Source organism: Mizuhopecten yessoensis, unplaced genomic scaffold, assembly GCF_002113885.1.
Source record: "Mizuhopecten yessoensis strain PY_sf001 unplaced genomic scaffold, ASM211388v2 scaffold1321, whole genome shotgun sequence".
In the NCBI taxonomy this organism is placed as follows: Eukaryota; Metazoa; Mollusca; class Bivalvia; order Pectinida; family Pectinidae; genus Mizuhopecten; species Mizuhopecten yessoensis.
This window is the reverse complement of record NW_018403988.1, coordinates 441,996-456,635: the sequence shown is the minus strand read 5'-3', so window position 1 is coordinate 456,635 and position 14,640 is coordinate 441,996. Positions and strand designations below refer to the sequence as shown.

The window sequence follows — 14,640 nt, the reverse complement described above, 5'->3', positions numbered from 1 at the left end:
ATTTTAAATGAATAAAGTCTTGATCACCCTTGGGCCAAAGGGACTAGATATTGTATAAACCGTGGGTGTGGCCACCTGGGGGCAGGGCAGTAGGGCGGGCCCAATGGGGGAAATAGAGCTCCTTTAAAATCCTCCTTCTACCGTAGGGATTATATCTTAATTTAGTCTGGAGTATCCTTGAGCTAAGGGGACACAATTTTGTATAAATGGTCCCCTGGGGGCAGAGGGTTGGGGCCCATTAGGGGAAATAGAGGTAAAACCTTTAAAATCCTGCTTCTACCATAGGGATTAAGGGATTATATCCTAATTTAGTCTGGAGCATTATTGGGCCAAGGGGACTCAATCTCGTATAAATTGTGGGTGTGGCTCCCCTTGGGGCAGAAAGGCGAGGCCCAATAGTTGATATAGAGGTTAAAACCTTTAAAATCCTTCTTCTATCGTAGAGACTAAGGGATTATATCCAAATTTTGTCTACAGCATCATTGGGCCAAGGGGACTCAGTTTTGTATAAATGGTTGGTGTGACCCCCCTGGGGGCAGAGAGGCAGTGCTCAAAAGGGAAAAAGAGGTAAAACCTTTAAAATCCTTCTACTGTAGGGACTAAGGGATTTTATCCATATTTAGTCTGGAGCATTCCTGGGCCAAGGGAACTTAGTTTTGTATAAATGGAGGGTGNCCCCTGGGGGCAGAGGGCGGGGCCCAATAGGGGAAATGGAGGTAAAACCTTTAAATCCTTCTTCTACCGTAGGGATTAAGGGATTTTATCCTAATTTAGTCTGGAGCATCCTTGAGCCAAGGGGACTCACTTTTGTATAAATGGTTGGTGTGCCCCCCCCCCCCTGGGGCCAGAGAGGCAGTGCCCAATAGGGGAAAAAGGCAAACCTTTAAAATCCTTTTTCTACGTAGGGATTATAGGATTTTATCCATATTTAGTCTGGAGCATCCTGGGGCCAAGGGAACTTAGTTTTGTATAAATGATGGGTGTGGCCCCCCTGTGGGCAGAGGGTGGGGCCCAATAGGTGAAATAGAGGTAAAACCTTTAAAATCCTTCTTCTACCATAGGGACTAAGGGATTTTATCCATATTTAGTCTGGAGCATCCTGGGGCCAAGGGGACTCAGTTTTGTATAAATGGTGTGTGTGCCCCCCTCCCCCCTGGGGGCAGAGGGTGGGGCCCAATAAGGGAAATAGAGGCACACTTTAAAAATCATTCTACCATAGGGTATGCACATTTTCATACCCAAAAGTTGCATTTTCCTGTATAAACTATAGTAAACTTCTTCTTAAGACCCTTCCATCCATGATGAGTATTTGATTCTACCATATTTTGGTGTAGAGAAGAAGATTTTTGAAATTTGAACTAATATGACCCTTTTTTGGCCCATCCCCCTATCCCCCCGGCTCCTGGGGAGTGGGGACCATATCATTCACATTTTTTTTGACCATTTACCATGGAGGATTCATGCAAAATTTCATTACAATTGGTTCAGTAGTTTTTGAGGAGAAGTTGAAAATGTAAATTGTTTACAGACATATGGCACCGGACAAAAGGCAATCGCAATAGGTCACGTAAAACCTTGTCTCAGATGACCTTTAAAAACAAGAATTCCACGGAAGTGGATGTGTCTCCTGCGCAGGAAGCTGAGAGATTACGAAGAAATAGATACACTTTTCATTTCAAGAAATAATGTTAAAAGTAAGAAATAATCATAGATTATGTTTTAAGCAATCCCAAGCAAGCACTTTTAGTAAGGAAGCACTGCATGAAGTTTGAGTTTGATCGGCCCAAGGAAACTCAAGTTATCGCACGAAAACAAATTTTCTATTTATAGTAACAGTGACCTTGACCTTTGACCTTCGGACCTGAAAAGCAATCCCAAGCAAGCACTTTTGGTAAGGAAACACTGCATGAAGTTTGAGTTTGATCGGCCCAAGGAAACTCAAGTTATCGCACAAAAACCTCTGTGCGGACGTCGAGGTCGACATAGCAATACCTAGGTGTCACTAGCTTTTCGCAGGCGACACAAAAATATTGAAACACATGCTCAGTCTCATATCAGCTATTTAGGTAATCAGGTCCTTCGATAAAACTATCTGGATCTATTATGTACAAAGATATTAACCGCTAAAGTGATATAATCAGCTTTCTGTTGCAGCGTTGAGATTAGTAGATTAGCTGTATGCATAACCAGATTTCATTTCGGACAATACCTTTCTCCATTGATGTCTCCATCTTCAACAGATTTTCCCAGCATGCATTCCAGTTCAGAAGCCGCAACATTGTTATCTGTTTAACAGCGCTCTTATATAGTACAGTGTTGACTATTTAGTGTGGCAGTTCAACAGTGCATATAGAACTATTTAAGACGGAGCATGCGTTGACAGTACATGGTTTAAGTGTTGTACAGTATACACATGTAATACAACGCTGCACTGACACGTTGTTAAGTGTTGTTTTGTGGTATAAGGTGAAAAAAAGTACAGAATCGTTTCATGTTGTTACACAAATAACTCGCTTAGTCCTTGACAAAGGAACCCTGAGTTGGTCTTGAAATGTTGCGGCACATTGCTTGTGTATAAAGTAAAACTGTGATATTCCATCAACAATACCATATGAATTTAAAAAAAATGAAATATGTGTATCTGTCCGTTCAGTTAATCCACGGAATTAGATACTTAATTTAATAAATACCATTGCGTAGGGGAGATAACCTGAAGTAAAGTACACCTTATGTTCGCAGGTGCATGTACACAACGAAAACGTTTCATCAAAACTTAATTTTAAAACTCTAACGACATTTCTGGTGAAGCACTAAAATAGAGCAGTGCTGTTTGTGATATCTAACTATATGTGGACCCTTTCCATTTGTTAATTATACTGAATTTTCATTGACGCAAAGCAACAAATATGCCAATGACTCTACACCAAGGTTTTCGATTTCTAGAATTTCCTTATAAGAAATTAAGTGTCTCGTAGGGTGGACGGTGGGCTATAAAATACACAAATCTTTTAAAACCTCACTATGTCCGAATTTATTTATGTGAGTAATTTGAATATTATAATTAAGTTTTCCCCATTTTTTCCCCACAGCGTCAGGAGTACAAACCAAATTGTATAATTAGCGACGCTGATTGCAAGCAATCGATTAATGAATTAGGGGTTTCTATGTACCTTCCCTTCTGTTTCAACAGTAGCTAAGATGTATTTAGATTAACGTTTTGGCCCCTATAGAGTCACTGAGTTTATCCCAATAGACTTTTCACGGTTCTACTAATAACGGGATACCTCTGTACATTAAAACTTTCGTTTGATTTGTAAAATAAGGTTTGATAAGGGGTAATGAGCCCGATAGCTTCCCTGTGACATTTTTTATACTATTAAACTAGACATTTTTATACTATTAAACTGGACATTTTTTATACTATTAAACTGGACATTTTATATTCTATTGAACTGGACATTTTTTATACTATTAAACTGGACATTTTTTATACTATTAAATTGGACATTTTTTATACTATTGAAAAGGCTGTTATCGGACTTGGTCATGCTTAACGTAAGAGTAGCATGTGCACTGTCAAACAGGTCTTGTGATGCAGGTGAATTGCTCAGATGGGGACATTATGTGGATAATTTCTGCTGTTTTCCCCAAAATCATTGCCAAATCATGCTTTAGGCTCCTGGGGAAAAGAGGAAGAAATATCACTGTGATGTGACAGACAGACGCTTAATGCCCACTCCACTTTGTGAAGTAAAAGTCTGAAAAGCTGATTGATATTTAACTTTTGTATTTACGAAATAGTATAATACATGATTAAGTACATAGACATTCCAATATCTATGTGTTGCAATGTAAAATGTCTTCAGTATCATATTAAAAATGTTTTGTTTTTTTATACAGATATGTACAAATGAAAATAAAAAAATCACAGATTCCATATATAAAGTGTCCTCATCCTGATAGTTATCTCCCCTAGTTCCTGATAAGCACTGTCGATCTTGTTCCTCCCACATAGGCGGAGCATTACGGCCAGACAAGAAGTCTACGATGGTCTGGAGAATCACCTATAATGCTCTGTAGCAACACTTACACTTTGGCATATGTAGAAAAGTTTTCTTCTACCGAATAAAGATTTTCTGTTCAATTTAGATCACAGATACGAAATAACGTGTTGCTTGATCCACTTTTCTCCAAATCAACGACACAGGATTCTGAAGAAATATTCAACCTGGAAAAGAAGAGAAGAAAATATTAACTGATTTGATATTGAAAATACATATCAGTACTTTTGTGTATAAAATAAAATAAAAACAAGTGTATGTCTACAGGTAACTGGTTGGAGAGTTTTTGATTACCAGATAAATCCTAATAATACACTGTTATGATAGGTATGTTTGAAATACCAATATCAAGACATACATAATGGGCTCATATTCATCATGAAACTATTTTTATACCCAAGCACAATTTTTGTGCTCAAACCAACTCTTTTCTAAACTCGCAGGAATCTTGTGACAAAGTCAAAAAGAAAAGTCCAGACACTGAAAAAGCTATTCCGCTTCAAGTATTAAACGAAAGAATTGTTTAAATAATTTATCATCAAAACAAGTATAATCATTACTATTTAAGCTACAATATTGAATTTCAGTTTGAGTTTAAGAATGTTACAGAACACATCCTTTGAAATCTAAAAAAGCCATGTATTTGTGAAAATTCATATTAACCTTTAATGGTGTTGCTTTCTTAAAGTTCGAAAAATATTTTTTTGATTAGATCATTATTCATTGATAAATGTTACTACTGCACATTGAATAAATGCTAAGAAAAAATCCATTTTAGAACTAGTTTTTAACTTGGATTTTTCTCTTCTCTGTATAGTGATTTAGAAATTGAATGTGAAGAAGTTTTTCTTGGTAGAGTTACTTCCCTTGCCAAGACATTTCATTTTTGTACTAAGCATTTTACAATGTATGGATAGTTTGGTTTGGTTTTCTTTTGTTTAACGTCCTATCAACAGCTTAGGTCATTTAAGGACGTGCCTCCGTGTATGTTGTGGATGCTTGCATGCGTGTATGTGTGCTGGAGACAGGGTATATTGGTGTACTTGCAACATTGGTTAAGTGAAGGTTTTTTTCGTTGATAAGTCCCGAGTTGGACCCCGAAAATTCTACTTTTCTTTTGTTTCTTTTTTCATTCCAATAACTCAAAATTCGAACAACTCTAAATCTGCAAAATGCAACGTCAAATGTGTTTTATATAGAATCAATCTGTTGAAAATGATAAAAAATATATTTGTATCAAAACCCCTACTATTAATGTATTTTTACTAGATATGACCTTTCCTTCACTTTAGTGGTAGAGGTGGTGTCATCATAATTTGATATTCCCTAAATGTATTATATAGAGAATAATATATGCCTTTTTCCATATCACACCCAGTATCAACCCGATATTGGTCGAGGGTTGATACTGGGTGTGATATGGAAAAAAGCATGCTTTATTCTGTTTATTACATACTTACTTATAAAAGCTACTATCTTATGATATATTTTTCTTTTGAAATATTGAAAAACGAAAAATTTCCAAAAGGGGTGTGATACAGGTTTTTCGGCTGATATGGGTTTTACGGGCTGATACAAGTTTTGGGGTGTGATACGGCGGGGGCTGATAAGAGCAATTGTGTCGTATCGCATATACAAAAAATCTGTATTTATTAGTAAGTATGTAATAAAAGTCTGTAATGTAAAGAGTAAGTTGAATGGGCTGTATCATTAGGCCCATAATGTCAAACTAAAAGAAGAGTGTATTTGTTCTGTTTATAGATCTATGCCCCTGGTTTGGGGTAAACATTCTTCAAACAGGGGTGTTTATAGAAGGAATGCCATTTCAAAGATTGGAATAGTTCATTATGAAATTTCAGGGGTGACTAAGTTAAAAATTAAATGAATAAACAAAGACCACATATCTCTCATCATTACATGGACGGGGCCATACAAATACATGAACTTTTGAGTTGAAGTTTTCCTTTCTAACATTATTTTTCAATTGAAAAGATTGAAAAAGAAGGAGCACAGGTGAATAGAAGAACTACAGTATCTCACTAATAAACATGCTATACAGTACCTCTAACTGCCCATCCTCTGGTAAGTCTGTACAGTGGACGGCATTCTGTATCTTGTCGATTCCAAACTTCGCTCTCAATGTTCTGGATCTTAGGTGGCGGGCTATTTCCTGTTGACATATAACAGACATTGTTTAACAGGACCAAGGGAAAAAAACCTGCATGACAATGAATCAATCCACAAAGTCAATCTCTAACAGTGAATTAATTCGTTCAACCCTCAAGACACATTTAAACTCTTCCAATTCAAAGGTTGGAATAGTTCATTATGAAATTTCAGGGGTGAATAAGTTAATAATCTTAAAGCTCTGTTGGGCTCCTTCCCTTTCAATTTATCATACAGTGAACTCTGTCTCAGTGAACTCTGTCTTATTGGACCTCTAAGTATTCCGATAGATAGTATAATACAACATTATAATACAACATGATGTCGCAATCCTATTTTTTATGAACATTATTAGATGAGGCCTGTGTACTTCACCATCCTTTCTAATATGAGCAATATGTTGTAACCCATAGGTTGTCGGATTAAGCAGGTTTCACATATGTATTTGATCAAAGATTTTAATAAAGGATTTCTTCTTGCAAAAACACAGAGACTTACACCAACATAAACAGCTCTGGTATTGGTTAGTTCAGTTTTTGAAGATTGAATAAAATAAATTTCTTTAAAAACTTTGGGTACAATATATTAAATTGTTGCTGCAAGTCACAATAGAATCATTACCAGAAGATATTATGTGTAAAGGTCATGAATGCTGTGGGATCAGAGTCATTTTGACCCTATTCATCCTGCTACTCCTAACATAGGTTCAGGGTAAGAAGCTAACATTTAGGTGATGTAGATTGTCCCACGAACATTATTCCATTCAGGATACGAACACTCTAATGCCGCAAATATTAGAGCAAATTTATATTGAGATCACCAAGATCTACAAATTTAGAAGAAATTAGTATGTTAGTGAATTGCATTCCTATTGGTATGAAGATTGAAAAAATGTCATTAAACTGTATTTATAACGGGAGATCAAATGGCAATTTCTCCTAAAACAGGGACTTAAAAAGGGACTCACAGGGTCGGCTGGGCCAACCATGTCCCTGAAGGCTTTGGGTGCATCCTTGGCGCGAATCTCTAGTGTAATACAAGGCCCGGAGGTCAGCTCGTTCACCATGGCGCCGTACTCCTGGACGACACCCTTGTATACTTCGTAGAATTCCTCCGCGTTGGCCTTCTCCATATGGAACACCTGTAGCATGGAAATCTCAAAGCCAGCGTCCATTATCTGGCTGATAATATCACCCGCCGCACCTGTAACACAATGTAGGTAACAGTATAGACTTAGAATTTAAGATTATAGATGCTGTAATCACAGACCATATATACAATGTATCTGAGATATATACAATTGTTAATAATTTAATTGTCTTTGCTGAATTTTTTATCGACCAAACTTTGGCCATTCAATATGTCTTATGATAAAGGAAGTAAAGCAATTTTACCAAATAATTCTTCCTGAATTGGAATACATGTATACATTACATTTACCACAGCGTCATTTACTTCATAGGAAATATCTCGGTCTCGGAGACAAATGTGGTGTATTTTTGAAATATCCTTCTTCTATAGGTTTATCACTAGCTTGGAGGACTAACCTGACTGGACTGAAGTATCTACATTCTGACCACCTCTAGGTTTATCACTAGCTTGGAGGACTAACCTGACTTGACAGGTATCTACATTCTGATCACCTCTAGGTTTATCACTAGCTTGGAGGACTTACCTGACTTGACAGAGGTATCTACATTCTGACCACCTCTAGGTTTGTCACTAGCTTAGAACACTTACCTGACTTGACAGCATGTGGCTTGATCACACAGCATGTGCACTCTGAGAATTTCGCTGTGTTTCGTCGTGCAGGAGTGTCGTTTGAAGGGAAGAAAAACTCGAGTTCTCTTGCTGCTGCACCAATGCTGTCTGAGCCGTGACAGGCGTTCTGTATACTGTCTGTAACAGAGTAATTATATACAGTAAGGGGCTTGTTGTCAGAGGTGTACCCTGTATGACTCTATATTGACATCAAGTTACCACGAAACACAGAGACTCTGTCACACATCTGTAACACATTTTCTTTCATGTGCAGCAAAATATCGCTCAGTTGCTACCATATTTCCAGCAATGTTTCGTTATCATAAAGGGAGTATAGGGCTTTCATATGATGGTCTTAACATTTGAAGGATTAAAACATTTGTCAAATACAAATGTTCTTTCGAGCTCAAGATTCAGAGCTTATTTTAGGTAGACAAAAATTCAATCTCGATGATAAACTGCAGTTTGTGAAACACCACAGAAGACTAAGGAAAATTGGAAAATTGGGAACATGTAAGATATTGGTAATGACTGAAGTTGCTAAAGAAATAAGGAGTGTTATATAGAGATTTTACTCCATATGATAACCAATCCTTTCTTTCAGTACACATTTAAAAATTAATGTTTAGACAGAAATTTAATAACCATATATGGTAAATGATACTAATATACTAAATAGAATCCAAAAGAATAATTTAATTGATGGAAAGTCTTGATTTTGATTCTATTCAAGCAATATTAAAATACAGAACTAAGATTTTTATTTATCAGATAAGGGAATAAAGGCTCAATTCCAGTGAATGTGGATAAAATTCAACAGCAGTTGTATAACACATTATCAATGGATGTATTTACCTACTATTAAGGAGTATTTACATACAACAGGGGTCCAATTGACTCACCTTTCCCAAACCTGGCCCTGATGGAGTTTGGTGCATTCTGTCTGGCTGCAGCTGGGTCAGTGGGTCCGAGGAGGTCGGTCCACTGTGAGACGCAGTCTGAGCCCATCAACTCTATAGCTATGACCGGACCACTTGTTATGTAGGTCAAAAGAGTGCTGTAAGGAAAAAGGTCAATTACAGAACTAGAGTACTGTAAGGCCAGAGGTCAACAGAGTACTGTAAGGCCAGGGGTCAACAGAGTACTGTAAGGCCAGAGGTCAACAGAGTACTGTAAGGACAGTGGTCAACAGATGACTGTAAGGACAGAGGTCAACAGAGTACTGTAAGGCCAGAGGTCAACAGAGTACTGTAAGGCCAGAGGTCAACAGAGTACTGTAAGGCCAGAGGTCAACAGATTACTGTAAGGACAGAGGTCAACAGAGTACTGTAAGGACAGAGGTCAACAGAGTACTGTAAGGACAGAGGTCAACAGAGTACTGTAAGGACAGAGGTCAACAGAGTACTGTAAGGACAGAGGTCAACAGAGTACTGTAAGGACAGAGGTCAACAGAGTACTGTAAGGACAGAGGTCAACAGAGTACTGTAAGGACAGAGGTCAACAGAGTACTGTAAGGACAGAGGTCAACAGAGTACTGTAAGGACAGAGGTCAACAGAGTACTGTAAGGACAGAGGTCAACAGAGTACTGTAAGGACAGAGGTTAACAGAGTACTGTAAGGACAGAGGTTAACAGAGTACTGCAAGGACAGAGGTCAACAGAGTACTGTAAGGACAGAGGTTAACAGAGTACTGTAAGGACATAGGTCAACAGAGTGCTGTAAGGACAAAGGTCAACAGATCTACAGTACTGTAAGGACAGGTCAACAGAGTACTGCAAGGACAAAAGTCAACAGAGTACTGTAAGGACAAAGGTCAACAGAGTACTGTAAGGACAGAGGTCAACAGAGTACTGTAAGGACAGAAGAAGTTAATTAACTGCCACCATAATAACATAATCTTACTGACATCTTTCAAATGATGTAGAAATGATACCNCCCCCCCCCCCCCCCCAGTTATTTTATTTAACAAATTGAAAGAAATGGTGGTCAAAATCCCACTTATCTTGACTGGACAGACCTAAACAAAACTGCCATGAACAGGAACTTACTCAAAGTGTGTTTTTCCTTGGTGTTCCTTGTAGAATTCCATGGCTTCATGGCGACTCAGCTGACACATCTTCATGTTGGCGACCAGAAAACCGTTCTTGAAGAGAACGTCCAGAACCTGTCCCATCTTTGGTACAGCATCTGGTTTGATTAAACCTAGTGTCCTGGAAACGAAAGAAATATAACAGATTTTCCTTTTTTTTTAAATATATAGTGGTGACACTTTCGAATTGAATTAAAAAGAATCACAATCAAATTTTGTATCTCTAACCTGAATACTTACAAAGAGTAACAGGTGTTTTTGTGAAGTAAAACCTTGATACTAGACATTGTGGTAACAAACACCTCATATCCTTTGTCACCCCACTCTAATGACCATGTATTTTAAGATCCTTTTTTTACTGTTTTCTGACAATGCCTTCATTCGTTCAATATAATTCCAACTTTTTATACTGTCAACTTTTAATGGACAAAGAGGCAGAACAGAACATGTAGAGCAAGGTTTCCTAAAGTAAACATTATATAATTCATAACATACTGGGGTATATATGCTGCAGGTACAGTAAATGCCTTTTTAATTAACTGGAATGCGTCATTCTCTTACTCTGCACTTTTACTGGTGTGAGATTTCCTTGTCTCACCCTAGGGTTGAGACGGGGGGATTCCCCTATTCATAACAATGGTATGACGTCACTTCAACAATACAATGATGTCACGTCAACAATCCATCAACGACACGTCAACCCTGAATTTAGCATGTGACGTTGTCACTACATTGTGTATATGATACACATTGGAAGAACAGGGTAAGAAAAAAAGAATCATTCACCCCCTTGTGGGTAAGATAAAGGAATCTAAACCCTCGGGTTGACATTCCCCTATCTCAACCCCTTGGGGGTGAGAGATTCTATTAATCTAGCCGTCAGTCCATTTAAAATCCAAAAAGGTTCACAGGTGTGTACAGACGTTTGCTGTGTTACCACTGATACAAATGCAGACCTCTCGGAATGTGTATAGGGCCATCAGGTTTTTCCCAGTTAATTAATCGGAACAGCTTTGGTCCTGCCAGTTGTGACTGCATGATGAAATGTGAAGGCCCGAGTTCTTTCTATGAAATGTGAAGGCCCGAGTCCTTTCTATGAAATGTGAAGGCTTGAGTCCTTTCTATGAAATGTGTCATATCATCCTCAATACTCCAGGGGTTACACTGCTAAATACACTCACAAGCAAAATTGAAGGCATTTGACTGGTTTCAAATGCAAAAAAACAACCTGACCAATTGCAAGGCTGATACCTGGCCTTTCAAGATTACAGAGGGGTAACACCTGATTTCAAAGACAATCAATTTTACCATTACACAATCGACAGATTCTTTTGGTGAACATCAAAAGATCAAACTAGTCTTCCAGATGTAGTCTCATCCATATAAGGTAAAGCACACTGAGCCTTCAATTTTGCTATGATATATTCCAGGGGTGCAGAGTGCAAAAGTGAGCGTAACCCCTGGAGTATCAAGGATGTAGTCATACTGGAGTATCGAGGATGTAGTCATACTGGAGTATCGACGATGTAGTCATCCTGGAGTATTGAGGATGTAGTCATTCTGGAGTATTGAGGATGTAGTCATACTGGAGTATCGACGATGTAGTCATACTGGAGTATTGGGGATGTAGTCATACTGGAGTATTGAGCATGTAGTCGTACTGGAGTATCGGGGATGAAGTCATACTGGAGTATCGGGGATGTCGTCATACTGGAGTATCGGGGATGTCGTCATACTGGAGTATCGGGGATGTAGCCATACTGGAGTATTGAGTATGTAGTCGTACTGGAGTATCGGGGATGAAGTCATACTGGAGTATCGGGGATGTAGTCATACTGGAGTATTGAGTATGTAGTCGTACTGGAGTATCGGGGATGTAGTCATACTGGAGTATCGGGGATGTAGTCATACTGGAGTATTGAGGATGTAGTCATACTGGAGTATCGAGGATGTAGTCATACTGGAGTATTGAGGATGTAGTCATACTTGTTGTGCTTACCTTTCCTTTTTGTTGGCCAGTCTCCTCCTTGTGAACTCATCACCATAGTCTACAAAAGTCAGCTGTCTGGAGAAAACGTTGAGAGTGTTCTTGATGTAGAGGTCTTCCAGTCGCAGATCCTCCATCTTGGTTCTTTTCAGGAACACTCTTTGGTTTTTAACATCAAACTGAAAGTAAAACATGAATTCTTTGATAAGGTTGTGGATTTAAACATGTAGTCATACATGTGTGTTGATGTAAAATGTCTTGGTTGTACAGTGTTCATAAACTGACTTAGGTAGCAGTCTACAGGGTTGTGGCCTTGGGTGATATTTTTGTGAAATGGCTAACCCCTGTATTATGATATGTAAAAAAAATATAAAAATAAAACTGTACTAAAATTGGTATAAGCATGATGAAGTGGGCTATGTGAGCTTCACATTTGTAAAAAAAAAAAAAAAGTTTTGGTTAGAGATAAAAATTTTGGCCATAGTCTGAAAGGGTGCCTACACATGAAAAGCTAGCTTTACAGGAGGTAAAGTTTTGACAACAGCACACGACGCAAAATTACTAGTTGCGGGGGTCAAATTTTAGGTCAAAAATAGATTTTTTGGGCATTTTTGGGTAATTTTTGATGTGGTAACCATGGTTTTCACACAAGTGACATACATAGAAAAAAGAGGTTTATACACTTCTCAGTACTTTATATGTATTGTAAATGTAATGCAGTTTACAAATATATATACATGTATGTATGTGTTATGTTTACATTTCCTCGGCTTGTGTCTTGTTTTTCAGAGTCGGGCCATTTCTACTGTAGATCAAAAGACTGCTACCTTACAATCTATTTTATATTACCGTACCACAAGTAAGCCCCAACCCCTATATGATTATATAATGATAAACAAAATCTTAGTTTCTGCTTGCCCTAGCTATCCTATTCCAGTCTAGTCTTTTTTCACTAGATTTAAATAGGCATTGAAAAAGTCTGAATATGTAAAACTTTCTAAAAGCATTTTTTGTTCTTAAATAAGGTTTATTTATATATTACAACAATTATGAAACAAGTTAAATATTAACTTATATTTATCAGTCTTGGCCTGAATGGTAGCACACAGGAGGTCTTTATGTGGGAGGAAACCAGAGAACCTGAAGAAAACCCAAGCTGTCAGGCAGTTGATCCCCTACCTTTCAATGTCCGATCAGGGAATCTAACCCCAGCAGTCACGTTGAAGCGGAAGTGCGCTATCCACAGTACCACCCACCAGAATTAGAATTAGAATTTAAACACCTTCACAAATTATCAATCTGCCATGTTTATAACTCTATCACACATCAGTTTGATTTAACCTCAAATAACTATATAAAACAACAGAGCAGTCTAATTGTAATTCTTACCATCTCTACGGTTTTGTCCTTTACGTAGTACATAAACTGGTATCTACGTTTCAAGGCAGCATGTATATCGTACCATTCTGCAATGAAGCAGTACCTGTCTTCACAACCTTCACTCTGCAAACGAAAAAGTATGACAGTTATCTGTTCATGAACAATCCTTTTGGTATTTACAATCAATGTATACAGTACTTGGAAAAACTGGTATAATACATATAAACAGGAATGTAATATTGGAATACATAGACAGCTGTGCTATAATATGTATAAAGCCAATGTTTTGTATTACATTATATCCTGAATGATAATAACATGTATCCTTGAAGCAATTAGTCTTCAGTGATATGGCATAAAAATATTTACTTGTGAAGAATTAAAAAAAATCTCGAAGCTTTCTAAAAACTCACATGGATGGAAACATACATATGGGTTCTTCATGTCAGAGGAAACAGGAGTATCGGAAAACCTACTTTATTTGCAGGTGACCCTATAATTTTCACATTTCATTTTCCATATCACTTACTGCTAATAATTACGGCCTATAAAGTTTAATGGATCTCCCTTTTTCTTTCCTAAACCATTCCTTTATATGAATATGCCTTCCTAAAAGGAATGCCACATTCTTTTATAAGGCCAAACACTTCGCTGATCAAATAGTAGCTGTATAACCAGGCTTTACTGTGTTTCACACCTCAGCTAGCTAGGTCTCTGTGCATGCTACTTCATGTTTAAATTTTGCTGATAGGACTATTATTTGAACAGAACATTTTAATCTGGTTATGATACATCACGTGAATACAGATTGATTGTTAAGATGAATAACTTGATGAATAACGTGATGCAAATGACAATTGTGGTCCTAAATTAGAAACCAATAGGTTGTTTTTGAACCATGTCAGGGTGACAGTGATTAAATTATGATATTGATTCAAATTCCATAAGCAAATACAACCGCATAAATGAGATTATATTCAAACGAAAGTAATATGAGGGGTTATACGTATGTATCTACATGAAATAAATATCATCTAGAAATTGATCTTACCATGTTGGTTTCGTTCAATGGTGGAATTCACAGGTAATATCATTCAAAGCAACCTCCACATCAATACCTGAAGTTGTTGTTGGCAACAAGTCTGTTCAACAGCGGACGTAACAAATGTTTTGATTGGCTAATCGGTTCAACTTCC

The 14,640-nt window shown here is 37.6% G+C and overlaps 1 protein-coding gene across 1 annotated transcript; it reads right to left on the bottom strand.

Annotated features, from left to right (window-relative positions):
* Positions 1–3,770: 3,770 nt before the first annotated feature.
* On the bottom strand, positions 3,771–14,596 carry LOC110460079 (nucleoside diphosphate kinase 7-like). The gene is made up of 9 exons (XM_021512791.1): positions 14,496–14,596; positions 13,454–13,567; positions 12,077–12,243; positions 10,037–10,198; positions 8,891–9,045; positions 7,968–8,126; positions 7,195–7,430; positions 6,124–6,231; positions 3,771–4,228 (listed from the first exon to the last, which is right to left on the bottom strand). The coding sequence occupies exons 1-9, from the start codon at positions 14,496–14,498 to the stop codon at positions 4,196–4,198; spliced, it is 1,137 nt and encodes a 378-aa protein (XP_021368466.1). The 5' UTR covers positions 14,499–14,596; the 3' UTR covers positions 3,771–4,195.
* Between the last annotated feature and the right edge of the window lie 44 nt (positions 14,597–14,640).

Coding starts and splice junctions, on each gene's coding strand:
- LOC110460079 (XM_021512791.1), bottom strand. Junction 10,199..12,076: donor CTGGCCAACAAAAAGGAAAG/GTAAGCACAACA, acceptor TTTCGTTTCCAG/GACACTAGGTTTAATCAAAC. Junction 7,431..7,967: donor GCCACATGCTGTCAAGTCAG/GTAAGTGTTCTA, acceptor ATTGTGTTACAG/GTGCGGCGGGTGATATTATC.